A 27,980-nucleotide genomic window follows, 5' to 3' on the forward strand; every position below is an offset into this window, starting at 1 on the left:
GCAAGGATAAGGCACACCGCACATTGAACTGAAGCAGCTGCTGTTTGCCCTCTGCCTCCAGCAGCGGCAGGTGGGAGTTGTCGGGGTCTGGTGCTGATTGTTCTCACCATCTTGTCCTCTGCAGCTTTCTCAGCCTGACCCCTGGGAGGCTGAGCTCAGACCTCCTATTTGCAACATCTCCGAAAGCCTTTCTCTAAGTGCAGTTGTCACATGAGCAGCTAGGAGGCCAGCTGAGTACAGACAAGGGCTTCCTCTTGTGACGCACCTCTTCTGTTGGGTAGCAGAGGGATGGGGGAAGGAGCATTTTTCTGAGTAAAGATTTAAAGCCAGCCTGGGAGACTGTGCTGTCTCTTGGCTGTGACATTTTCCTTTGCTGCAAGGATTTTATTCCATGGGGTAATTGTGCTTGGAGTCAACATTGTTAGGAGTGACCCAGTGGAACTAACTGGGAAGTTGACATTGTGAAAGCTTTTAATTTGCCTCACTTGATGGGATCTGTGTTTAATATGGTTATAATGGCTAGGTTTTATGTGTCGGGCTTTCTTAAAAATTTATTCCTGACTTTGAGGGAATTTATTGCAGCGCTCCCTTGGGATAAACCAAGACAGGCTTCCTCCATGGCCCAGGGGCAACATGGGCTTTATCTGTCCTGCTGGGTTGGGGAACCCATAGTAGTTTTGTGTTTGGGTAGCTCACAAATCAATGCTTAATCTGTAAGGGAAACAAAAAAGATCAAGCCACCACCATGCTCTGTAAAGGAAAATATGTTCTAGATGGTTAAAGATCTCACTGTACCAAAAGAAGCCAAAATGATGACAGAAAGATGCATAGAAAAGTAAATTTCTCTTGGAACTATTAGGCGCACAGGGTAGGAAGTAGGAGAGGCAGCCTGAGAGTGGATTAAACATCCTGAGTCCAGAAACAGCTTTGACTTGGGAGAAGACTACCAAGGATGGGGGTCAGAGAGGGAAATATACCAAAACTATACCAGCACAGTTACAAAAGTCCCACAAGCCACTTAGAAGTGCTGCAGGGAAACACAGACGGTGGCCTCCATCTCCACAAGTCAGACCTATGACACACGGTGTAAAGCAAACTGCAGCCCAGGGTGCAGTTAGGGTTGTTCCACCATCCTCAGCTTGTAGTATACATTCCTTAGACCGAGATGGCTTCTAAGGCTGTCAGAAGTCACAGCCGCATCGAGCTGCAAGGGAGGTGGAGAAATATGAGCCGTGTGGCAGCTGAAAATTGAGATGCTTTGTTCCAGAGTGAAATGGTGGTCGGGTTAAGAACAGCATAGTGCAGACGCAGACGCAGTAGAAGAAAGATAACCCATGTTCACTCTCACTAGCAATCAGTGATTTTGACAGTGAGAACTTGTTTCTCTTGTGATGGTTGTATTAGTCAGGGTTCTCTAAAGGAACAGAACTAGAATGTGTGTGTGTGCGTATATATATATGTATATATATATGAATTTATTTAGTGACTTACAGGCTGTAGTTCATCTAGTCCAAACAATGGCTGTCTGCCAGTGGGAGATCCCAGAAGCCAAGTAGCTGTTCAGATCACAAGGCTGGGTGTCTCATCTGGGCTTCAGTATACGCTGGAGTTCCAAAGAAGCAGGTTTTAATGTCAGTGAAGGAATGGCCCTACTAGCTAGATTGGGAGCAAGCAGGCAAAGGGAGAGAGTTTCCTGTTTCTGTGTCCTTACACAGGCTGCCAGCAGAAGACGTGCCCCAGATTCAAGGTGGATCGCCCCACCTCAGAAGAGCCAGATTAACGATTTATCTTCCCACCACAAACAACCAGATTCGAAGTGGGTCTTCCCAGTTCAAATAATTTAATTAAGAAAGAAATCCCTCACAAGTGTGCCCAGCCATTTGGGTTTTAGTTAACTCTAGATGTAGTCAGGTTGACAACCAAGAATACATCACAGTGGTGTATTTCTGGCCCTCTCTTTGCTGAGTGTTCCGATTTCCTGCCTGCTGCTGCTTGCTGGGAGACCAGGCATGCTAGGAAGTACACAGCCTTGGTCCTTACTGACACTGAGTCCTGGACAGTGCCTTCTGAGGCTGCTTCCTGCTTCCATCTCTCCAGACAGACTCAGGCTGTTTCCTGCCTATAGTGATCCTGTTGGCTTCTTACAGCTTCAACATTCTTTTTCAACTTGGTTACCAATTCCTTGTTATTAATTTCCTGTTTTAGGTTCCAAGAATAGTTTCCGTTTTCTAGTTTGGATATTGCTTGTGTTAATAAGCTTCCCGTCACTGTAAAAAAGTACTTGAGATTACCAACATATTAAGAGAACAGGTTTGCCTCACTGAGGTGCCAGCCCACAGTTTTTTTTTTTTGTTTGTTTTGTTTTTATTTTTTTTGAGACAGGGTTTCTCTGTGTAGCCCTGGCTGTCTTGGAACTCTTTGTAGACCAGGCTCCCTCTGCCTTCTGAGCGCTGGGATTAAAGTCATATGCTGTCACATGCCAGGCTAATTTTTTAATTTTATTTTTATTATTGTTAATTATGTGTATTGTGTGTTGTCTTAGGGTTTCTATTGCTGTGAAGAGACACTATGAAAACATTTAACTGGGGCTGGCTTACAGTTTAGTCCGTTACCATCATGGTGGGAATTATGGTGGCATGCAGGCACAGATGGTATTGGGGAAGCAGCTGAGAATTCTGTATCTGGACCTGCAGGCAGCAGGAAGAGAGAGTGAGCCACTGGGCCTGGCTTGAGCTTCTGAAACCTCAAAGCGCCTCCCCCTACACTTCCCCCAGTAGGGCCATACCTACTCCAGCAAGGCCACACTCCTAACACTGTGTGGGCCTGTATTCACAGAGATCCATCTGCCTCTGTCTCCCAAATCCTGGAATTAAAGGTGTGTGCCACCACTGCCTGGCCTCTAGTGGCTTAGTTTTACCCTCTGAACTCCAGGCAAGCTTTATTTATTAAAACATAAATAAAGTATTACTATATGATTCTTATAGTGAGGCTGCACACCGTGGCGTTTTCTCAGCTGGGAAGCGCAGAGGAAGGTAATGTTAGGATCCCACAGATCCTTCTAGGGCATGTCCCAGTGATCTGAATACCGCCCACCAAACCCCGCCTCCTAAAGACCGCACCATCTCCTAGCAGGACCACCCTGGAGACTGTCTTTAGCACTTGGGTGCTTGGAGGACACTCAGCATTCAGACCACAGCTCTGTTAGCCTTAAGTGCCAATGTGCAGGCTGGCTGTGGAGAGGTGAGTTCTGTTCAACCCTGGAAAGTGCGCTAGGTCACAGTTCCGCCCCTAGGAATTTATTCTAAGGAACTGGCCATGCAGGCGTGAAGAGGACCTGCGAGAAATTGTTGAATGCTGCTTTGTTAACAACTGCAGAATGCTAGCAGATGCCTACCTTTGAAAGCTACATTAGTCACCGGTGTGGTTAAAAAACTAATTATGAGGCTGAGTAAAGTAATCCCTACTCAAGCCTGAGGACCTGAGTTCTCTCCTGGCACCCACACTAAAAAATGAAACAAAAACTGTGTGCACCTGTGGTCTGATTGTCATCCAGCACTGGGAGGCGGAGAGACACTGGAACTTTGTGCTCATGACCCAGCTACTCTAGCCTGCTTGGTGAGCCCAGGTTCAGTGAGATAGCCTGCGGACTAAAGAAAGAAAAGGTAGAGAGTGGGGCTGGAGATGGCTCAGCAGTTAAGATCCGAGTATCAATTACAGACTCGGAATTACCTGTAGTTCCAGCTTCAGGGGATCCAACACTTCTGGCCTTCTCAGATTTCTGTAGATATGAGCATATACCCAATTGGAAGCACACACACACATACAGATAATTTAAAAAAATTTACAGTGGAGAATGAGTGAAGAGGGTGCCTGATGTTGACTCTACACACACACACACACACACACACACACATTTACCAAATACATATGTACACACATAGAAATACATACACACAGTTTCAGCATTGCTATGGAGTGAAGCTTCAGGCAGCTGCAGTATTTGTGCAGTCCGGAGAGCTGTTGAGGCACAGTGTGTGAGGTGTAATTTAGTGTGTGCGTGTTCCTGTACACTGGAAAGTGGTTCTCTAGGTTGTGTCTCTTGATGCACTTTTTCCTCCTGTTGCAGTACTTGTAAAGAATCCCTATTTTCTTGTATTTTAAAAAAGTGTTTTGTGCCAATCATAAACTACTTGTGTAGAAGAGCATTAGGAAAAGACATAGAAGGATTTCCCACGTCTTCCATCACAGGCGTTGGTGTCTGCACTGTGGGGCCAGTGGTGAGCTGCTCCTGGCTCAGGCAAGCTTGGGAGCAGAGGCCGTGTTCTCTGTGAGGGCAGCAGGCCAAAGAAGCCCCCTCCTCATGGTGGGTCTCTGTTTCCTCCTGTTCTGGCCTCCCCGTATCCTCTTGCCAGCCGCCACCATAAAGGCCAAGTTATCAGCATTGGCTCAGATCTGCTTCTCTTCTGAGGAGGGAGTGATGACATGGAGTGTGTTTCTGGGGACCCTGAAGATGAGTGGGGTGCACTGTGATCCCCGTGGGGCTAGTCAAAGCCAATCAAGCTTCCCTGGAGAGTTTTGTGTGTAGCTGTCCAGGCTAGACCTTTGGAAACCCCATTTTACTGTTTGTTCTGTGCCCTGGGCTGGAACTGCTCAATTTTATAATGAACATGTGAAGTCAAGACAGATTCCCTCCCCCAGGTGGGGTCCTAGGGAAATGATCCCACCTTCATCATTTCTTGAAAATCCAGGTTTCTGGTTTGACTCTTGTCAGGGTAGGGGTGTTCTTTGTAGGCCAGAGAATGATGTACAATAGCTGTGCTCTCGGTTTCTAATTAGTGAGTTTATTAAGTGTCGTCAGCCACAGTAGAAGAGTAAACAGTGAGCAGAGAAAACAAAACCCATCACAGCGGGTGCTCTCAACGTCCAGACCAGTGTGCAGTAGGCTGACAGCAAACAAAGTCACACCATCAAATCAGGGTCTTCAATCATACAGGAGAAACTGACCGGTGGAGGCTGCCTCTGCGCATTGCCCATGGAGAACTCAGGGTGGAGTGGGTCCCCTTGGGCCAGGCTTCAAAGCAGAGCAGATAGCGGCCGTGTAACACCATCGAGCCAAGCCGTGCTTTAAGTCACCCGCCAGAAATGACTGGGAAAGCCTTGAACAATCAATGGGCATCCCCACTGAGAGTCTCAGGCAGAGCAGAGCTTCTCCCTAGAGCAGACTTCCGGTTGTTTCTCTTCCCCCACGCCGGCAATTGTGTATCGTGGGATAAACAACATTAGCATCTGTTGGAAGGCTGCCTTCCACTGTTCTCAAGCCCACAGTCTTTTCCCTCTGTCTGTTTTTCTGTTCTACACGCCACCCTCCCACCCCTATCCGCTGTTATAGATTCAGGGGCCAGCAGAGCTGGGTGTTTAGGGAACTTTGAGAGGAAAATGCTTGGATCTGATGTGGCGATGGGAGGGGACCCAGCTCCCAAAGCCAGCTTCTCAGTGAGCTCAAACAGCACAGGGCAGTTTCCCAATACAGTGCACATTAGAGGGATGGAGCTTGCCAGGCGTTGTGCACTCTGGGTGAGGGAGATAGCTCTGGGCTCTGGGCCTTGGTCTCCTTTGCCTTTGCAGAAGCTTTAAAAAGTCATAAAATTAATTTACTCTTTTTCTGTTCAGTCAGCTCCCTGTGCTGCTGTTCCTGAAGCCTATTGGCACTGGGGGGAACGTAACTCGGGCTTCACAGGTGATTCAAATTCATCCCTGCCCCCGAACTGTTGGTCACAGTTATGTGACCTCCACATGTCCTGACCCTGGCTAAACAGAGCTCTTGTTCCCTCTCTTGGCAGGGTGGTCATTTGCACCTGACTATCCACAGGATCCAGAAGCTTGCAGAAAGACACTGTAAAAACTTCCTTTTCTCAGATGAAGGGGATTCTTTCCAGAAGGTTCCTTGTCAGCAGTGGGCCTGGCTTCCTGAGTTTTTCTGTGATGCTGAGGGAAGGGACTCTTGGGAATGGCCCTTTTTCCGGTCTCGGCAGCTATCTGCCCAGCTCTGGATGCTCCTCCATCTGCTGTGCATCCCGTCTCCTCAGAATTGCTATCACGGAGCTGGAGAGACGGCTCAGCGTTTAAGGGCACTGGTGCTCTTCCAGAGACCACATACAAAAACACACAATGCATGTTATTAAAAATAATATAAATAAATCCTTTAAAAATTGCTCTTTCAGGCCAAGCATGCTTTTAATCCCAGCACTTGGGAGGCAGAGGCAGGCGGATCTCTATGAATTTGAGGTCAGCCTGGTCTACAAAGCTAGTTCCAGAACAAGCTCCACAGCTAGAGAAACCCTGTGTCAAAAAACAAAACAAAACAAAAAACCTGCTCTTTCAGGGATGTAAGCTATGGCTACCACCTTGACACCTCCCTTCTGAAACCTCTCCATGCAGGATGGCAGGCCTGGGGGAGGTCATGGTGTTAACCCTCTGATGGTACCCAGCTAAAGCCGCCTCTGAGTCTGTTCATGCTGCTGGAGCCTGGCAGCATCCACACTGTTGAGAACCCTTCTACTGAGGCTTCACTGAGGAAGGATAGTTTACCGAGTCTTATCTCGTGTTGCTCCTCAATTGTCTGTTAATTGTCTGCTACAATACTTCAGTCTAGAACACATAACAGTCATGAGGGACTTGGAAAATAATTAATTCCACTTAAATCTGTGTTTCAGAGAAGTTGGAGAGATAGTCAATAAAATGCTTTTAAGCATAAAAATGCAGTTCTTGGGTGAGGTTTGGTGGTGCACACCTTTAATCCCAGCACTCAGGAGGCAGAGTCAGGTGGATCTCTATGAGTTCGAGGCTGACCTGGTCTATACAGTGAGTTCCAGGCCAGCCATGGCTATATAATGAGACCTTGCTTCAAAACAAACCAACAAAACCCAAAAATACAGTTCTTGAGGGTAACATGGCATGGGAAGAGAGATGGAAAGAATTCCAGAAGGCAGAGGAGCTGAGTCTGTCTGCATCTGGAGACCTCTGTTCTTTACCGATTTGGCGTTGTCAGGCAGGATAGAGGCCATTAGACGGCATTAGTGACAGGCCAAGTCTTGTTTGTGTACGTGTGTGAAACAACGGCTCCCTGTATAGCCCAGCCTAGTCTCAAACTCGCAATGTGGTCCAGGCTGGCCTCAGACTCACAATCTTCTGCCTTAATATTCTGAACACTGGTGTGTGTGCTCAGTTTTAATGCCAAATCTCAGCAGTGTAAATCCCCCAGAGATCACAGCCTCTGCAATTTTGGAACTCTAATTGAACACTTTGGCTGCCAGTGTGATTTTTCCTGATTATTCCAAAAGAGCTTCAGGTTTGATGTCAGCATGGGGGGCAGTATCTTCTCTTAGAAGGCAAAGGGCCCCTCACTTCTCAGTTGTCCCCTGGGCTGGGGAAAAACCTTGGATTCTTGGTCTTGCTTTCATTGGCAGGTGAAGAGGACATAATCCCCTGCATTGCTGTCTTGACCTTTGAGGACAAATGTTTCTTGAGCAACCCTGTGGGAGGTGGGAACCAAACCAGGTCCTCTGCAAGAGCAGCCAGTGTACTTAACCACCAAATCCTTGCTCCAGTCCAGCAACTACACTTTAGTGAGCACCGCACAGATTCTGGTATTAGGTGAGAGCCACACGACGATCTCTCTCAGGTGACCAATGCACTGTCCTCCTCAGGCGAACAGCACACAGCTGATCTTTGATCATTCCTTTGCTTCTGCTTGGCCATGTGACTGTTTGCCGTCTGATCCTGAAAGATGTCCTTGGAGATCCTGTGCCCTCGGTGACCTCATTCTTCTCAGAGGCCAGTGTCTCTGGGGACTGACTGTGATTCTGAACTTCCCACTGTCCCTACACAGACTCCTCCAGCACCTACTGGGTGACCTCCTAGCCACTCCCTGCCTCACAACTGTCATGTAGACAGCAGCTAGACCAAGCTGCTGACTTGGTGCTGTTTCTGGGGGCCCACTCAGTCCTGAGTGGCTGGTTTCCCTAGGCTCCAGCCACCATCAGCTGTGAGTCCTACAGCCCAACAGCCCAACCCTCTTCCTGTCACCAACAGGCCCAGCTCCTCATTCCCTCAGGGTTTGGTGACTGCCAGCGGTTGAGTTGAGGTGGAACCTCCATGTACCGTTTCTGTTGCATCTTGATGAGCAAAGCACAGAAGAGATAAACTGTACCCTTCTCTTCTCTCTCTCTCTCTCTCTCTCTCTCTCTCTCTCTCTCTCTCTCTCTCTCTCTCTCTCTGTTTTCTGGTTTTTCAAGACAGGGTTTTTCTTTGTAACAGCCCTAACTATCCTGGAACTAGCTCTTGTAGACCAGGCTGGCCTCGAACTCACAGAGATCGCTTGCCTCTGCCTTCTGAGGGCAGGGATCAAAGGCGTGCGCCCCCACCACCCCACTCATTTCATTTCTTTGAGGTAGGGTGTTGTTATGTGGCCCAGCGTGGCCTGAGACTTGTATAGCTAAGGATGACCTTGACCTTCTGCTTCTCCTTTCCGCTTGCTGGAATTGCAGATTGCAGGTGTTCCCCGTCCTGCCTACTCCTAAATTAACCCTTTCCAGTTGGGCTTCAGCCTTTAAGAACTTTCCCCTGTCTAGTTTTATCAGTCTGGTCTTAGGGGTGACAGCATAGGCTCTCAACCCAGGTGGGGACAGTTGTACCTCTAGGGGAGTTCCAGGTGGGGTAGGCAGACTCACCTCAGTTCTTGGTGCCACACCTGATGGCATCTGTGTTGTGGTTTGAATGTAAAATATACTTCATAGGTTCATGTGTTTGAAAGTATGGCCCTTGAATTTGGATGTGGTTTGGGAGGGGGGGTTGTGGAAACTTTAAGCTATAGGGCCAGCTGGAGGACAGAGGCTGCTGGGCAGCATCATTGGAGATTCTAGCCCGGCCCTATGGGAGTGATCTGCAAAGATGTAAGCAGGTAGCCCCATTCTTGCCACCGTGGATGCTGCCATGCCTTTTCCACCATGAAGCTGGGCTAAAATAAGTCTTTCTGTCCCCGAATTGCATCTGTCATGAATTTGTCACAGTTACAAGATACATAACTAATACAGTCCCCAAGAGGGCTATTGAGTGGGTCTTCTTCAGTTAGATTTAGTAATTAAAGTCTTTTGAATTCTAGAATTTCAGTTGCTAAAGTCAGGCGTGGTGGTGTATACCTTTAATACTGGCATTTGGAAGATAGAGAGGGAGGCAGATCTCTGAGTGAGTCTGATGAGGTCTAATGCGTGAGTTCCAGGATAGCCAGGACCACACATAAAACTGTCTTGAAAGCAAACAGAAAAAGAAAGTAAGAAAATTCAGTTGTTATGTTAGTTACTTGTCTGTTGCTGCCACAGAATATCAGACAGAATCTACCTAAGGAAGGAAGGGTTTGTTTTGTCTCTCAGTCTGTCACGGCAGCAGAAGTATAGGGCATCTGGTTATGAAGGGGGGAGGGGCAACGCACTGTGGAACCCCAGCCTGTGGCTCATGCCATCCATATTTCAGGCAGGGCTTCCTTCCACAATTAACCTAAGCTTGAAAGCCCTCACGGGTGTGCCTGTTTCCGTAGTGATTTTAAATCTCCGTAAGTTGGCAACTAAGATCAACTTCAGCAGGTGAGATGGCTCAGTGGAAGAGTTTGAGGAGCAAGCCCACTAACCTGACTTCAGTCCCCGATCTCATGGTGGAAGGACAGCCCTGACTGGCACCAGCAGTCCTCTGGCTTCCACTTGCGGCAGTGGCATACACATGTATGCACACAACAATAATAATATTTAAGGGCCCGTGAAATGGCTCAGCAGGTAGAAGTGCTTGCAAGAAGGCCTTATGACCTGAATTTGCTTCTCAGATCCCACAAGGTGGCAGGAGAGAGGACACTCTGACCGTTGTCCTCTGACCCCTACATTTGCTGTCGCATGTGTATGTCTGAAGTCACACATATACATGTTTTCATGTGTGTGGACACACGTGTCGGTGTATTGCACATGTGTTTCAGTTCTGGTTCTCATGCTTACATGGTAAGGGCTTTAATCACTGGGCCATCCCTGACCCGGTTGTATTTTCTAAGTGTAAGTCCTCTGAGCATGCCTGGTAAATCCGTATGTAGTCTGTGGCTTGGCTTTTCATTTCTGAACAGAATTGTCAGAATAACAGGCCTTTAATGGTAATAAAAGTCCCATTTGCTGATTTCCCCTCATTTGCATAAAGTTCGTGGATTTCTATGTGAGATAAGACATTTTTGTGAGGCAGAGGCAGGCAGATACTGAGTTTGAGGCCAGCCTGATCTATGGAGCAAGTTCCAGGATAGCCAGGGCTACATAGAAAGACCCTGTCGCAAAAAACAAAACAAGATCAAAAAGAAAAAAAAAAATCATTCAAAACAAAATAAATCAAAGAAACAAAAAAGAAAAGAAAAGAAATCTTTACCGAAGCCAAGCTTGGTGCCACATACCTTTAGTCCCCAAACTCAGGAGAAAAAACAGGTGGATCTCTGTGACTTTGAGGCTAGCCTGGGCTATATAGTGAGTTACAGGACAGCTAGAGCCACATAATGAGGCCTTGCCCCCAAATAAGTAGATAAATTAAGAAAGAATCTATGCTCAGAGCTGGGTGGAGAGGAAGAGCTGTCTGTCCCGTGGCATCAGGGAGGGAAAGCTGGGGTCATGGGGTAATGGAAAGAGGTAAGCACAGCATGCCTGAGAATGCACAGCAGCCCCGATGCACAGACCAACCACCCTCCAGCCCATCTGTCTCCACATGGTGAGATGCACAGCAGCCCCATGCACACACCGGCTACCTCCAGCCCATCTGTCTGCAGATGGTGAGATTGCACAGCAGCCCCATGCACACACCGGCCACCCCAGCCCATCTGTCTGCAGATGGTGGAGGCAGCCCTCAGGTTCACATCGCAGCCTACGCCTGGCTCCTCTTCGGTCTTCTTTCATATTGTGGTTGTTCAAATTATCAAATAAATAAAATAAAACTTAGGGGCACCTAGCTTCAACTGATGTGGTCATAATGGGAGATGATCCAGAATCCACAGTAGCAACAACAAAAAAGATACAGGCATGGGAATGTGTGTGCTTGGAATTCCAGTGCTGGGGAGGTAGAGACAGGAGGCCTAGCCTACTGGATGAGTTTTAGGCCAGGGACAGATTCTAGGGATCATCCTGTCTCTACCCCCAGCACTGGGATTACAGGTACACACCATCACTCCTGGCTTTTGTGTGGGTGCTGCAAATCTGAATTCAGGTACCCATGCTTGCTCAGCAAGCACCTTAACTGAGCCATCTCTCCCCCCTCCCCCTCCTCATCTTATATGGCAGTTAATGCCGCTCTGGGCTCCCACACTTGTATCCTCACCTAACCCTAGTTACCTCTAAAAGACTTTTCCTTCAAATGCCACTAAGGTACTACTTGGGAGATTATGTCCAACCTGGGAAATCCCAGCAACAGACATTCAGACCATGGCATACTGCATTGTGGAAAAACTTTTAAGGAAGCCAGACCCACAAGTCACATATTGTATGACTTTATTTACAATACTGCCCAGAACAGGCAATCTACAGATAGACGGTTTGGGGCTGATAGTAGGGTGACTGCCAGGTGTGTGTGTGTGGTTTCTTGAGGGTACTGAAAATATCCTGTAACTAGGTTATAATGCGAGAGTTGCAAATTGTCTTTATTAATGGGAATTCAAAGAGAAATACAGACTCACAGAATACAGGACGAGGTGGAAACCACCGCTGATCCCATGCTGCCTCTCTGCCTCTCCACCATTTCGGTCTCCCTTCTCCCTTCATGCCAAGCAGAAGCCAGAGACCCCTCCTCTCCCTTATAAGAGATCATGTCCATCCCACAGAAGCCATGTCCCAAGGCAGGTACCGCCAAAACTATTGGCAGAATGAATTCCCACAAAATAGACCCTGATGGCTGTTGCACAGTCTAGGAGTATGCTGAACCCTGCTGAACTGCAAGCTCTAACTGGAAGAAGTTCACAGCATGCAAGGCACATCTTTTTGTTGTTATGTTTTTGTTTTTTCAAGACAGGGTTTCTCTGTGTAGCCCTGGCTGTCCTGGAATTCCCTCTGTAGACCAGGCTGGCCCTGAACTCCCAGAGATCTGCCTGCCTCTGCCTCCTGGTCTGGTCATGGTATATCTTAGTAAGCTGTTTGCCAAAGCAGATTTTCTTCTTCTGGGGACTGGATGCAGGGCTTGCAGTCCTAGCCTATTAGACTGGCGCCTACTCAGTGGCCTTGGGGAGGTTTTGCAGAGGATGGGCTCTGGGGGAGGGTTTGGTGGTTACAGGAAGTGGTAACCACCCTGTTTTCTAAGTCCATTAGCTAGCTGGCTCAAGGTGGCATTGGTCTACTAACCTGCTTTACCCCTCTCTGCCTCAGCCAGTAAGGCCTCTATAAGTGCTGGCTTCTGGTGACATGCCCCTGAATCCCCTTGAATTCTGTTTTCTCTGGACAGCAGCATGGGCCTAAGACCGAGGCAGGGTCATCCCAGGACTTTGTTTCTTCAGTATGGGGTAGGCCTTTTCCAATCCACTACTCCTTGGCCTGTGGAACTCCTAGGCCAAAAATCTGGGGCACTCACAGGCAGCTGGGCATGAGCCCACAGAGCAGACACCAAGGTGCCTGAGCTGGCTTCTGAACACAACTTCAGAGATCCACCTGTCTCAATTCAGGTTGCGGGCTTGCATGGCAAGCACTTTTACCTATTAGCTGTCTCCACAGTCTGATAAAATGCACTTTAAAGTATCTTTTAATCTATCAAAGTTAAAAAATATGATCTACCCCAGTTCCTACACCCACCTGCCAGGCAGGTCCTTCCATTTACTGACATTCTCCCTTCATGGCCTGATCACTGCCTGTATCTCTCCCCGTAAGTGGTTCCTTGGCTTCTTTCCAACCCCACGGCAGCTGCTAAGATGAACTGTCTGCAGTTAGTGTATGAACAGCATTTGATTGGGAGTTTTATTAAGAAATTAATTTTTCTTTTGAGAACCCTTTGCTTAGCCTGGCTCAGTGATGTACAACTATAGTATCAGTTACTAGGGAAGCTGAGACAGGAGAATCACTTATTCGAGCCTAAGAGTTTGAGTTCATCCTGGGCAATACAACAAGACCCCATTCTTCAAACCAAACCAAACCCAAAGAGGATGAAAAGAACCAGTTTTCTAAATGGTCTTGGTGGCTTGCAGAGAACACGTCACAGTCCGGCTGGCGTCATCACCTGTGTTGCTGCTTGTCCAGTAGTTCCCTGGCACAGGGGATCGCCTAATAGAAGAGGACTGTCCATCATCATGTGACCAGTCCACTCTGCAGGGCTGGGATCTTCTCCAGAGCATCTCCCTTCACAGTGGGGTCTGTTCCCATATCACAGAGCAGATGGAGGTTACAAAGGGGTCCTTTGTTCACTGACAAGTGGAGGTCAGCACACTGGGGACTGGACCTCCAGCAGTTTTCTCCTGCTCTGTTGTCCTTGAGCAATTAGCGGTTGTGTGAATGAAGGCTGCTGACTCTCCCACACTGTTGTGCTCTTCTGAGCTGGCTGTGGCAACTCTTGCAAACAAGAATGAGGCTGGGAAAAGGAGCATTGTTTGGAGGGACAGTGGGTACAGGGGGTTTGGGGAGTGTCTAAACTAGACCTAAAACCTTAATTTACCAGATTGCTGAGAATCCAGAGAGGCGTAGCCTTGCCTACAGGGAGGCCTACATGCAGCTACGCATAAGCCCTTTCTCATAAAACATCCTGCTGGACAGCACTCGCTATGGAAGTTTTTCAGGCAGGGTTTTTCGGTTTTTCAGGTAGGGTTCTGACCCTCAGAACTTACGGTGAATCTCTCAGGTGTGGACAAGTTTTCACAACTATCCCTGGCCAGAGTTCTTCATTCTCAAATCTTTCGGATATGGGGCCTTTTGGGCGGCTGTCCCTGTCCGGTCCACCTTCAGCTGGTGTGCTGGGCAAGGCCTGTGCTGGGGCTATCCTTTTACTCCCAATGCAGTTTTGGTTAAGTTTCCGCTGTGCTCAGCTGAGGAGCAAGCTCCCCCAGGCTGTACACCTTTTGTGACTAGAAGGGAGCTCTTTCCCTTGCTGTGGACCGCGGGGCCAGAAGCAAACACTCACCTCTCCTCCCCCTCTGAAACTCAACCAACAGTGGGATCAGCTGGGGTCCACTTGTGCTGGAGAGCGCAGTAACCCAGAGTCCAGTTGAGCCTATAGATGGACGTCCCACTGGGCACACTGAAAGCACAGCCTTGCTAGCTAGCGCTGGTCATCTTTGAGCCTGAGGAGGGAAAGCTGTGTGACCCCACCCAAGGGTCACTTGTCCCTAGGTCGGGTCTAGTGTTCAAAGCCCTGAAAGGTCAGAGGTTGCAGATGCTGAGTGGACCAGAAGCAGAGGTGGTGGATCTGTGGGACTGACCTGAGAGCCACCAGGAAGCATCCAGACCTTGCACAGATGGGACATCCGTGAGGTGACAGGTGACAGCCTAGGTTGCCGGGTGAGGGAGGGTAGAAAGGCCTTACAGTCCCACATGCGCCCTGAGGGCCTGCTGCAGGCAGGCAGACGTGGGAGGTGTGGGGTACGATGACACGTCCAGCATGTGGACATGAGGCAGATCCACCTGCTTGCTACTTCGCTGTCCTTCTGGAATGTCTGTTTGATTGACAGGTCACAACCTTTCTCCTTTCCTATATGACTCCAAGGGAAGGAATTAGCAGAAACCCCTCACCAACTTCATGTCTTTAAAAGGTGGTGGCCTCCCTTCGCTGGCTGTGGGACTCCTAGCCACCCTCTACTCCCTGCTGGCTTCTGTTCAGGGCCACCCCAGCTTCCCCCTCCCTGCCTTTGCAATCCTAGTTCTAGGACTACTTCTGTCACCTGGACGCACCGTCCCACTTGTTCCCCTGCCTCATGCTTTCCTGCAGAGTCCCTTGGGCCTCTCTATCCAGGGTTGCTGTCGCAGTGGGCAGGCAGATAGGACAACTTGGCCCTTCCTGGACCACTCAGTGAACGTAGAAGACAGGTGTTTTCCGCTGTCTGCATGGTTCCCACCTTCACTCTTGAGAGGATGGCGATTCTACTTTGTATTGTATCCCTCATGCAGCCCCCGCCATCCCTGGTCCAGGTCAGTGCTGCCTTGTGGGGGGGACTCTTTCTTAGGGAAGGGTATAATAGTATTTGGCTCCTTATCCTGGCTAACTGTTTCTTGCTGTCATTCTGGTGCACACTAATGAGGACTCTAGGGACTGTACATGCAATTTACCAGGCATTCTTGATGCCTATCACAGCACTGCAGGGTCATTTAGCAGGGGATGGACCGCGGAGGAAGTGTTTGGGACTGGAGGTTGGAGCCCATCTGATCTCTTCAGGGTTGAGGTTGTAGATTCTTCTCTTCCCTCAGGCCATCATCCCTTTAATCACATTATTGAAATGGTTTGTTTTTATTTTACCACAGTGATGGTGCTTGTTAATGTGAAGAAAAACAAAAGTGTCAGCTTGTCCTTCAGAGAGCAACCTAGGGACAGACAGGACTCCCAGTGGCCACGTACCTCTGAGGATCTAGGTCAGGCTGGAGGCATGTGTGGTATGCTGAGACCTCTAGGTACTTGAGTTGGGGCAAGGGTACCCTAGGAGGGCCTAGGGCAGTGTTTGGAGACAATGAGCAGTTCCATCCATGGTTGTGTGTGGCCTGAGCAGCTGCTGGGTAGGCAGCTGCTATGGAGAGCACCTGAATTAAGGTATCTCCAGAGGCTTTTCTTGGTTTTCTGTGATGCTTTTTGGTTTGCAGGAGTGGAACGCAGAGTCTATCGACCTGGTCCAGGAGAGGTCAGGACCCGGGCTGGCACTATGGTTGACCATCCCGTCACTGAGCTTTCTAATCTCTTCTTAAAGTTCATGTATGGCCACTGCCTAGGGATGTGCCAAGACTGAAAGGTGGCATTCTGAATGCTGGGGCAGTGAGTGTCACTTAGCTGGTTATGTGGTGGGGTTCCTCTGGGAAATCAGCATTTAGATCCCAGCTGACATTCTGGGGACAACGGCTTGGGGAAGAATCTTCTAGGCTTTGTGCCACTCATGGGCTGAACTGGGGCAGAAACTGTCCTCTCTGGTCCATCATGCTGCCTGTCCTACCATCTGTGCAGGTCACAAGTCCTGCTACCTGACAGACTGTTATTCTCCGACCTGGAACCTGACCAAGACCATGAGGTTGCTGTCCAGAGCCACACGGCATCATTTCATGTCCTTAACTGCCGTGTTTGTGTCCTGTTAGGAAGCAAGAGTGCAGACCTGGTCTGGACCTGGCCCTGGCCTACCCTCCTCTTCCACCGGAGAGGCCTGAGGGTCCTTGCTGTGGCCCTGGGCAGGGTTCTAGATTCATAGTCTCTAACATCCAATCCATAGTCTCCAATCTCCCTCCTGGACTGCAGCACCAAAGGCACTGATAGGCAGTCCTACCTGGGACCCAGGCTGATTTGTCTGGAGTGGATCACGTGAGCAGGATCTCTACAGGTGGTTCAGGTTCTGTGATCTCTAATTCTGCCCCAGCCCAGCCAGAAGTCCTCTGAACTACAGGGAAACACTTCAGGGTACCCATGGCTGATCAAAGAGCCCTGTGGGTAGGACCCAAGCTCACACCATGACTATGTCCACAGTGACAGCTACACTCCTCAGGGACCAGGCATTTGAGTGAAGAAATAATATAATCAGTTTCTTAGAGTTAGTGTTGTATTGGTCCATTCGGTATTGTGGCTTAAACTTTCAGTTTGCTCAGTATATCTATGTGTCTTCTGCCTGTCTCTTTGTGGGTGTGGCATGTGTGTATGTATGTGATTGCCGGCACATTCCCACCACAGGGGTCAGAGGACAACTTCAGATGCTGGTCCTTCCCGTCTGCCTCGTTTGTATCAGATTTCCGCCTTGTTTGTCATTGCGTGCACACAAGGCTAGCCGGCCTGTGAGCCTCAGAGGTTTTTCCTGTTCCGTCCACTCATCTCTTCACTGGAGCACTGGGATTACAAATGTGTGCCGTCTTGCATGGCTTTTCAGTGTGGGTTCCAGGGATCTGAGTGGACTCAGGCCCTCATGTTTGCACAGAAGATCTTTATCCAGAATCAATTCTCCAGCCCTCAAAGAATTGTCTTAAAATAAAGCTTCTTTATGATTAATTTATGGGTAAATGTCTGATTTGTTTACCTGTTTTACGCACTTACGTACCCAGGGTGATCTGAAGCTTTGTTGGGAAAGGGTGGAGAAAGCCTAACACCCGTTCTGACCTGTGGGTTTCCTCTGCTGTGGATGGAGTCGAGGCAGTAATGACACGGCCTTGTTTAAAAGCACCCCACGGTTAACGTGTGGTTTCACGATGCTGCGGGGCTTATTTCCACGTCTTCACACCGTACTCTGCTTACAGCGGTCCCTTGGCTGTACACATTTTCTTTTGGGACATCAAAACACTTGAAACCAGTCTGACTGTGGCCGTTTGTTCCATGGCCTTCTACACTACTTCCCTGCCTCAGGCCTGTGGCCAACCTGAAAGGGACCAGTGCCCCCCAAGCTGGGCAGCACTGATGAGTTGGTGAGTTGGCTGTTTGGGCCCCATTCTGCATACTTACAATGAGAGACTCAGTAACCAAAATTTTCTCTTGGATCCTGTTAATCAGGACAAATTGAATCTTATTGGGTTTGTTAATTCATTTCCTGGGACCCCTGCCTGGAGGTTTCCTCTTGCGCAGCACCTGGGCCTTTGGATAGGCATGACTGACGCAATAATTAAGAATCCATTCTGCTTCCACACTTCGGCCTGTGAGGGACATAGGAAACCCAAATCCTGAGGGGGCCGGTACTTGCTCTCTGTCGGCAGCTGGAATTTTAAAATAGCACAGGCATTTTACGTTTTTGTAAAATTTTCTGAACACTCTTAATCTCTTCTGCTCAAGGTGTTATGTGCCTGTGGTGTGTGTGCATGTAGATTGTGTGTGTGTGTGTACACGTGAGTATGCTCATTCATGTGTGTGCATGTATATGTATTCATAAACCCTACCTGCTACTTACTGGTCTAGACATTGTATATCTGGTTTTCAAGACTTTAACTTATAGAAATCAAAGCCAGGTGAGAGCAAACGAGGTTTTGTGTGCACCACTGTTAAGTCTGCAGTACCCAAATGGCCTCCGGACCCTCATAGGGGAAGTGAGTGTGAGCATGCTTGTACTTATGGTTAGGAGACACTTAGAGCCAAGCTATTCCTGTGGGGTTTGAGGTTGGATGTTTTGTTTGGGATGTTCCTACCTGGCTGGAGCTGTGGGTCTTCAGCCATAGACAGCCTAGTTATTTCCCTCCACATTGCGCGCTCTCTCTCTCTCTCTCTCTCTCTCTCTCTCTCTCTCTCTCTCTCTGTGTGTGTGTGTGTGTGTGTGTGTATGCATGTGTGTGGACAGGATTCCATTTTTCTGCAGAGGCCCCGGCATTCTTGCTAAGCTCAGCAGGAAGGGTTTTTGGAGGACTGATCCTGATTGCACAGCTGGGCTCTTTAAAACAACATAGCCGTGCCATATATTATTGGCATCTTCCACCTTGTCAGTGAGTTCCTACTCCTGGCATTTATCCTCCCAGAAAGCATACAGGTCAGCCCAAATATGGACGCTTGCTGCGGTGGGACAGAGGGCTGTGTGGGTATTGCACGCACAGGGACATCTTGTTATGTGGCCCAGCAGCGCTCTGCATTGAGACTGTCCTTGATGGTGGACTCAGTGTATTGCCAGTATAGATGCATGATCCTCAGAACCTTGGCCTTTTGGAGTAAGAGGCATGCAAGGAATTCTGGATGCTGGTGATTGGATACTTGTCATGAGTGTGTTATGTCAGAAACATAGGCTAACTCATTTTATCATCTACACTGTCAAAACTTATTAACCAGTGATAAATTTACAAGGTGTGATAGTTTTGTTGGCTGCAGTTTTCCATGTAGTCCTGCTTTCTTTAGTAACTGGCTCAGTCAAACTCAGGTTCTTCTGTATGCTTGTAAATATGTTCATGTGTGCATTCACATGTATATATATTGATGGAGGTCAGAGGGTTGATATCAGATGTCTTTCTTGCTTGTTCTCCACTGTATTTTTTTGAGACAGAGTCTCTCATTAAAACTTGAGATTATGGGTTTGACTAGATTGTCTGGCCAGTGAGCCCCTGGGAAACCTCTTTTATCTGCCTCTTGGTCTTGTGATTACAGGTGCATAGAGTGCATGCACGTGTGTGTGTGTGTGTGTGTGTGTGTGTGTGCATGCGTGCATATGTATAGGTTGCAGAAGTCTCTGTAGGGTCAGATAGCCCTGCAGGAGGTCTGCTGAAGATGCTGATGCTGTCAATCAGGCCTGGTTCTGAGTCACAGGGCCTGCTGACTTTTGGTATTTGGTCCCCTGGTAGGCAGTTTAATGCTGGCAGGATGGGAAGGTGGGAGGGTCTGTGAAGGGATGTGGACTGGGTAAGGTAATCCGGGGTGGAATAGTTCATGACCTGACTGAGGAGTCACCACAATGATACCAGCTCAGCAGAGAGGTCTGGTGCTGAGCAGAGCAGCGCAGCAGGTTCCACCCGTGAGGCTGCAGACCACAGACAGGCCTGAGAGGACCAGCACACCTGGACGTGCCTGAGAGCAGCTGCCTTTGATTCTGCTGTGGGTACCTGCCCAGGGGGTAGGCAAGGCATAGCTTCTCCCAAAGGTCAGATGCCACCTGATGGAACAGGTGACGACTTCCCTTCCCTGTCTACACTAGAACTCTTTCTGCTCCACAGTAAAGTGGGGTGAGCAGGGACAAGTGATATGGAAGGGTCTCCCCAAAGATGCTGAAGTAGTTATGGCAGAAATTTTCATGTTTCTTTCTGTGGTCTGTCGCCCTGGCCCTGGGCCCTCAGCACTATCATGGCTACTGAGTGGGCTCTTCTGTTGTTACAGCACAGACATGGACCTGCTTGAGGGGCGAGGCTCTGGCCTTCTAGACTAATTGTCCTCCTCCCCAGCATCTACCCTAAATCCACATGAGGGCTCCAAGACTAGAATGTGCCCTATTCTAGTCGCCATGGAGAATGCGGGGCAGAGGGTGGGCTTGACTCCAGCAGGGGATATGCTTGTTTAGAATGCTAAGCAGGCATGGGCCTTCTGCTTGGGTCCTCCCTAGACTGAACAGTGAACTCATGCATTTGTGCATACATATATGCATGCACATACTATAGAAATGCACGCATATAGATGCATATGTACAATGCATGCACACACAGATCATGTGCACACTTGCCCATGCACACTTGGGTGTTTGCTGACTTTGGCAGAGCACAGAGAAGAGGGAGGTAGGTGGGCCAAGGAGACCACATGTAACCCTCTTGCTCTTGAGGCTGGGTTCATTCCTGGGTCATGGGTTGCAGCCTGGGAGCCTATAACAGATGGGGCTCTCCTGACGACCCTAGGCTACTGTCAGCTTCTCTGCACCTTGTTTGTGCCAAGCCTCTTTCTAGCGTGGTGAGAACATTTGACTCTGAGGTCAGCTCGTGTGTAGTGAGGTTCTGATCCAGAAACAGCCCTTCACCTTGCTTCCTTGTCTTATATACATTTTGCTTCTTGGAAGTGACATTATCCAGTTCCCCAAATTCAGTACCTGACCGGGTTGCTGAGATGAACAGTGATAGTTGCAAGCTGCAGTAGGGGCTGACGGGAACACAGGGAGGCTGCTCGCCAATCACGCACAATCGCACAAGGACTTTAGAAGCTTTGGATCTGAGAGGTGCTCAGCCTCAGCGAGGTGTCCCCTCTGACTGCTGCTACTGTACCTTGCCTTCCCCACCTCCCATACTCATCTTGCTGGAAAGCTTGTGGGTTGAGGTCAGAAGGGAACTACGGTTGTGTTGACCTGGGTGACCACCCTAAGCTTGGTGACAGGTGAAGTGGCCCTTACCATTCGTGAGTGCCCAGCACAGTCTATTGGGTGGCCAGCAGTTTGTCTCTGCTCTGAGAAGCCATGCCCCTTCCAGGAGAAGGGGGTCACAGAAGGAAGCTGTTTCTGTCAACTGGGAAATAAGTGTGTCTATGGCTGACCCTTCTTCCTTGGGGAACGTCAGGGGCCCTGGCACCTAGGAGGAGAAGCTAGTGGCACCACAAGCCAGATCAGGGTCCTGGGTGTCAGAGAGTGAGTTGACAGCTTCAGCCTTGGAGAGCCACGGCCACGTAGAGGAGAGGACAGGGACAGGAGCTATGCTGTGGGAAGAGAATGAATGTGTCTCTCATCTGTCACCCTATCCTTTTCCTTCCTTCCTTCCTTCTTTCCTTCCTTCCTTCCTTCCTTCCTTCCTTCCTTCCTTCCTTCCTTTCCTTTTTTTTTTTTTGGGGCAGGGTTTCTCTGTGTACCACTGGATGTCATGGAACTCGCTCTATAGACTAGCCTGGCCTCAAACTCAGAGATCCATCTGCTTCTGTCTCCCTCGTGCTGGGATTAAAGGCATGCACTACTACCACCCAGCCCACCCTGTCTTTTTTTTAAAATTATTTTAAACTTATTTCATTTGTCCATGCATGTGGAGGTCGGGACAGCTTGCAGGGTCTGGGTCTTTCCATGATGTGGGCCCCAGCATTCAGACACTGTTGTTGGCTTTATGTGCTGAGCCATCTCAGTTGTGTTGTGTGTGTATGTGCATGTGTGCTTGCACACATGGGTTAGTGTTTGTGAATGTGGGTGGGTGTGCCATGATACACATGCGTAGGTCAGAAGACAACCTTGGACATTGGTCCTGTTGAAGACGCGGTCTCTTTGTTGTTATTCTGTGTGCAGTCCAGCTGGCCTACGAGCTTGCTCAGTCGTAAGCTTCGAGAGCCTCTCTTATCTTCACCTCCTGTTGTGGTAGTGCTGGTGTTATAGACATGTACTGCACATCTGGCCTTAAGTGGGCTCTGATGAGCTGAACTCAGGTATTATGCTTGCACGGTAGACCTTTACCCACTGAAGCATCTTCCAGACCCCAGCTACAAATCTTGATCACAGCTCATCACAGTGTCTCTGTGTCATAGCCCTCCTGAGTGTGGAAGTATCTTGAGAAGTCAGTCCAGGTGTGGAGAGGAAGGTGGCACCAGGAGCCTTTCTCTCTCCGCCTAGAGGATGTCATCACCCACGTAAAGCAGAGGATGCTGCGTCTGCATCTAGACCAGGGCCTTTCGGCCGTCTACAGAATTCCTTGGGAAGGTTTGAACCCATCTTGATCAGGCACTACAGCTGACTGTGAGGTGCTGTGCAAATTCTGAGTGGTGACCCTGGGAGTTCAAGTCCCATGAGGGGCTTCTTGGCCACAACTGGGGTACCTCTTCCAGTACTTTTGGCTGGTTGGGAGGTTCAGGGCTGGTGCATGTTTGTGACGAAGGCCCTCTAGTTAAAGAAAAGCCTCCCTGAGGCCTGGCCTTGTAGAACAAAAGGGATGGGACAGAGAAGGGGGACACTGAGGGAAAGGAAAGGAAAAGGAAAATACAAATAGTGGCCAGAAGTTCCCTTATGTTTAACACACTGTGGTATAAACAGAGCCACATGCGTGAGGGGGGAGAGCGTGGGCCAGGTGTCACTTTTGTGCTGTGTGTGCATGTGTGCACACAGGTGAACAGCATCACAGTAAATCTGGGTCGGTACATTTGGGTACGTTTCATGCTCTTGGGTCTTATTTCCTTCTGGTAATAGAGGTTGAACCAGGGCCTTGTGCATGCAAGGCAGATGTTCTCCCTCTGAGCCATGTATCCTCAGCTCTCTTTCATGTCTTTCTCCTTGCGGTCATGAGCATCCTTTACCAAAGCATGCTGGGGCTTTCCCGCTTTCCCTTCATCTCTCTGAATCCTGGACTGTCAGGTCTAAGGGAAGAGTCCGCCATACCTCAGAGCCTAGGGAACCTTTGTGCTAAGGCCCAGAGTGGTTGGCCTCCTGTGCATGTGTAGAAAAAGGAGCCAGCCAGTGAGGCTTCAGCAGAGAGACAGTGGGCAGGCATCCGACCTGATGGAAGGGACAGGGAGCCTGAGTTCTACCTAGAGTTCGGTTATTGCAGGATATGAATGCCTATGAGTTCAGTGGAAAGGTGGCCTCTGAGCTGAGGAAACGGGTGTTCCCCAGTGTTACAGAAACGGGGCTGCGAGGGCAGGACTGGAGGACTGACCCCAGCCCTTGCCAGTCCTCCTCACTTCAGTGGAGGGAAACTAGCGTCTTATTCTGGGCTACTTCCTTCAGTGGCCATCTTTGTCACTTCTGTTTAGACTTGTGGATTAAACACTTTTCTCATACACAATCTCATTACATAACTCAGGCTCATATCAAATACAGTCTTCCTGCCTCAGCCTCCCTCGTGCTGGGCTGGCAGGCGTGTGCCACCAGGCCTGACTTATATAATCCCCCCCACAAGAGGTTTTCTGTCATCCCAGAGCCCTGTGCCTCTCTCTTCCTCTTACCTGTGATCCTAATGCGAATCTTTTGTATAGGATGAGTTAAGTGGGCACAGCCCCAGTGACCTGGCTCTGGTTGTGTTCCTAAAGGGTCTTATATAGAAATCTGACGACATGGCGACTTCTTGGGGTAGAAGAGTTCAGGTTAGGGACTCAGCCCTGGGGATCATCCCAATGGTAGCCCGTCCTGTGGGAACAAGGTCAGTGGTTACTGTGTCTCTGCTAGCAGTTACCAGTTCCTCATGCTCCTGGCACATCTCTCTCCTGCAGAGGTCAGACCCACAGCTGCTGGCCCAGTTCTACTACGCTGATGAGGAGCTGAACCAGGTGGCTGCAGAGCTGGACAGCCTGGATGGGCGGAAGGAGCCCCAACGGTGCACACTGCTCGTCAGCCAGTTCCGCTCCTGCCAGGTGAGTGGGCAGGTGGGGGCATCAGGGTATGCATCTTCGTCTTGGAGGGTCTTGTGGGGGAGATTCTTGCTCGGGTAAGTGTGAGCAAGGATGGATGTTGTGACCTGTCCTTGGTAAATATGTACCTTTGCCATCTGACCATGCCCGGAAGGGTTGTAATCAGGGCCCTGGAGGTAATGAAGAAACTAGACCCAAGAGTAGCGTTTTTTGGGCAGGGTTTTTTTGGGCAGCGTTTTTTGGGACTGGGAGATAGACATAGTACAAGTGCTAACTGTACAGGGCATTTGGGAAGAGCAGAAGCTGAGGGCCAGGAGCTGATAGGGAGGTTCTTGCTCCGGCTGCCCTGGGTAATGTGTGCAGAGCTAGTGGGGGACGTGACTGCACTTGGCTGCTGACTCATGGTGCTGGGAGCGTTTGCTGCATAATTCAGAGACAGCCCTGGAAGCTGCTGCTAAAAATACCTTGCCAGCAGCATTTTCTTCCAGTGCAGCAAGCGTTCACGAGGCGTTTCCAGCAGGGACAAAGTTTTGTCAAGTGACAAGCACAGCCTTTCAGAAAGTTCAGGAACCTTCTTTGTGAGTTCTGGCTGGGTCCTCTGTTCTGGGAGGTGCGGCTGGTGCATGCTCACCTGGCAGCCAGCCCATTTCTGTCACTGTGGTCCTCAGGGCCTTGCTGCACGTGGTCTCTACAAAATAGCCAGGGTGATCATCTCCAGGCTGCCTCCAGGCGGTCGTTCCCATGTTCTTGTCTATGGCCTCTTCCCACGGAGCTCCGGTCTAAAGACCCTGCCTGTGCATCATAATCTGCTCCTTCTTTGGGTTCTAGGCTTCTCCAGGGCCAGCTTCCCTGCTTCCAGGAGCTCCTGCTGGAAACAACAGTTACTAGGGAGCCACCTGCAGGACAGATGCTTGGGGGGGGGGGGCTGAAGGCTCCTTCCTCCTGCTCCTGTCTGTTGGGAAGGAGGGCAGACAAAGCTGTGGACACTTAGGGATATGGCTGTGGCCAGCTTAATGTCTCTCTCTGACTAGCTAGGTATGCACTGATGTCAGTGACTATTATTTTAGGTAGATTGGGGAAAGGAATGTCAAGTTGGTGGTCTCTTCTTAGGTCAAGGGTCAGGGCTCATCATGGTGAGCCTTGTGCTGTGAGAAGGGTCTGGGGGAACACTTAGGTCCAGGCTGTGTCTTAAGGACACACCTTCTTTCCTTATCTTGGGGTCTGGGTGGGAAGCATGGGGACAAGAGATTGTGTACAGCCCTCAGCACCATTCCTTGTTACTTGGCTCCCAGGACCCTGTTCCCTGTCTTACCTCACAAGCACCATCACACCCACTTCCCTTCCTAGCCTCTTAGGTTCAGGATTCAGCTCTCTTCTTTTCTTGGTTCCTCCATGGCCACGCTATCTGTGTTGACTCAGTTTCTCTCCTGCCCCATCCAGACATCTACCATAGTGCTTCCTAGCCCCACTGGTACCTGTTAGATGGCTTAGGCCCAGCATGTGTAGCTTGGGGGCTCCAGTTCCCATTCTTGACACCTTGTGCAAGTTTTGCCCATGAACCCAGCATTTCATGTCTCTTCATGGTGTTCCAGCTGGCACAACTTTATCGAGTTTAGCCTGTGAGTGCTTGGTGCTGCTCTGTAGAAAGATAATGGATTTCTATAAACTGATCTGTGACCTGAGGCCTTCCCGAGGGAATGCAGGTCACACTGCACTGTTCTTCCTGTTCTCTGACCTCCCATCTTACAGAATCCCTTACCACTCTGACAATAGAAACATAGTATTCTGCCCTACCATATGGGTTCCCTCAGTTCAGCAGTTCTAATGCTTCCTGGAGACAGTGTCAGAGTTCAGGTGAGTGCTTCCTTTACCTGTGATATTTATGACAAAGGAGGCAGGTGTCTATGTGTGTAGATCACTTAGGGTGATATCTGGACATGGCCTGAGCAGGGCACTCCGTCTCTGTGGAGTTGGAAAATACTTACCATCCTAGACTGCAGATGGGTTTACCAGCCCAGAAGCCCTCTGAACCCTGTCTGTCCTTTGGTTTCCTGCACAGGTGTGACTGATGCCCGCTCCTGAGTTTGTGCCCTAGAGTGACTAGTCCCATCCTGAGGCTGCTCTGAGCCTGGCTACCTGTCATCTCATTAGCATAGGCAAAGACTCTATTACCTCAGAAACTGCAAGGGTTTTAGGGATTGTATGCCAAGAAACTGAAAGAACACACACACACACACACACACACACACATTACAGTTTTAAGCTGGGAGTCTCTATGTTGCTTAAGCTGGACTTGAACTCCTGGGATCAAGAGATATTTCTGCCTCAGCAAGTACCTGGACTGTGCCTGGTTCCAAAATGCATTTCATGGATCACTTTCTAATTCACGTACTAGTTTTGACAGTGTTCTTTAGAGTCTAATAGATATTGTATAAATGTTTTCTGCAAATAAAAGTTTGCGCTTCTTTAAAATTTTATTTTTATTAGATTGAGTGTATGCAAGTGTAACTGTTTGGGTGTGTGCACGAGTACAGGCCAGAAGAGGGTGTCAGATCCCCTGGAGCTGAGCTACAGGCAATTGTGAGCTGCCTTGTGAGGGTGCAGAGAATTGAACTCGGGTTCTCTGTAAGTGCAGCATGCACTTTTAACTTCTGAATCATCTCTCCAACCCCAGATTTTTACTTCTCTCTTCATTTTTGTGTTGTGTGCCATACCCTGCTCCCTGAGACCCTCCTGGGGTTCAGTGCTGGGCATACATGCTGAACAGATTTGTTCTCACCTTGGACAGTCAGTGGTCAGTCCTTTGTCATCAAGCGTATTGCTGTAGGATTTCTGCAGAACCCCTTTACCACGACAAGGAAGTTACCTTCTATTTATAGCTTTCCAACGGCTCTTACCAGGAATGGATGTTGGAGTTTTGTCAAATATTTTCTTTGTGGCTATTGGGATATCAAGTTTCTTATGGTAAATGGTATTGACTACCTTTATGTGCTTCCATTTTATTCTTGCCGTTGCCCAGCATCAGCTGCATGTGTGTGCTGCGAGGCAGGGCTCTGTCTGTGACGTCCACTAGTTCACCCCCAGTTCCTAGCACACAGTGAGCACTCAGTTTATCATAGAAACAGGGTGGGTACTGAGTGACTCATCTAAAATGCTAATTTTTCCTCTTCTTCTGTGTGTCTCTCTCACCTCTTTATTTCATTTTCTCTCTTTTTTTTCTTCATGTGCTTTGTGAGATGGGGTTTTACTTAGGTTGGGCTTGAACTCATAACCCTCTTGTCTCAGCCCCCTAAGTATAGTTGTGCACCACCATGGCTCCTGCTTCCTTCTTTAATGATATGCCTTATCCACTTTCTGATAACAATCAGGGCATCACATAAATGACGGTAAGCTGTGCCAAACTGCTGAAAGTTTGATAGCATGCCAGTACATACACTCAGGCTTCTCACCATTTCTGTAGTTAGTTACAATTATGTAGCTTTGGAAGAAATCTTGCACTCCTCTGGTCCTGTTAGTTCAGTATCCTCAGACAAGATGACTCCTGTATTGCATTATTACATATATTTTAACAACAAAAAACAATGGCATTGCTAGGTGCCTCTAAGTCAGAGGGCCATGGTTGTGAGAGTGGTGGAAGGTACCATTCAGTTCCCCAGGAGAAAAGGACAGAGGAATCAGCTGGGCATCACATAAAGAGAGATTTTGGCCCTATTCTTAACAAAAGTAAACTTTTATGATTGGGGACTTTAGCCAGTCACCTTCTGTTTAGGGTATGTCCCCCTGAGGCCACAGAAAAACAGATAAAATACCCATGTGCGCTCTGCCACCCGGCTTATGCCCCAAAATAACAACACACAAATTTTATTCTTTTAAACACTGCCTGGCCCATTAGTTCTAGTCTCTTATTGGCTAATTCTCACATCTTGATTAACTCATTTCTAATAATCTGTGTAGCACCATGAGGTGGTGGCTTACCAGGAAAGATTCAGCATGTCTGACCTGGTGGCTGGCTCCATCTTCCCTTCTTCCCAGCATTCTGTTCTGTCTACTCCACCCACCTATGTTCTGACCTATCAGGCCAA

General features: G+C 49.0%; 1 protein-coding gene across 2 annotated transcripts in view; it reads left to right on the forward strand.

Moving 5' to 3' along the window:
• Zfyve28 (zinc finger FYVE-type containing 28) overlaps positions 1–27,980 on the forward strand; it is a 93,199-nt gene that overhangs the window by 21,470 nt on the left and 43,749 nt on the right. For both annotated transcript variants that reach the window (XM_050141356.1, XM_050141357.1), the window contains exon 2: positions 23,761–23,901. In XM_050141356.1, the coding sequence (XP_049997313.1) occupies positions 23,761–23,901 (141 nt within the window). The remainder of the gene's footprint in view (positions 1–23,760; positions 23,902–27,980) is intronic.

Source organism: Alexandromys fortis, unplaced genomic scaffold (genome assembly GCF_014885135.2).
Source record: "Alexandromys fortis isolate MF-2015 unplaced genomic scaffold, M_Fortis_MF-2015_v1.1 scaffold_7, whole genome shotgun sequence".
Taxonomy (NCBI): Eukaryota; Metazoa; Chordata; class Mammalia; order Rodentia; family Cricetidae; genus Alexandromys; species Alexandromys fortis.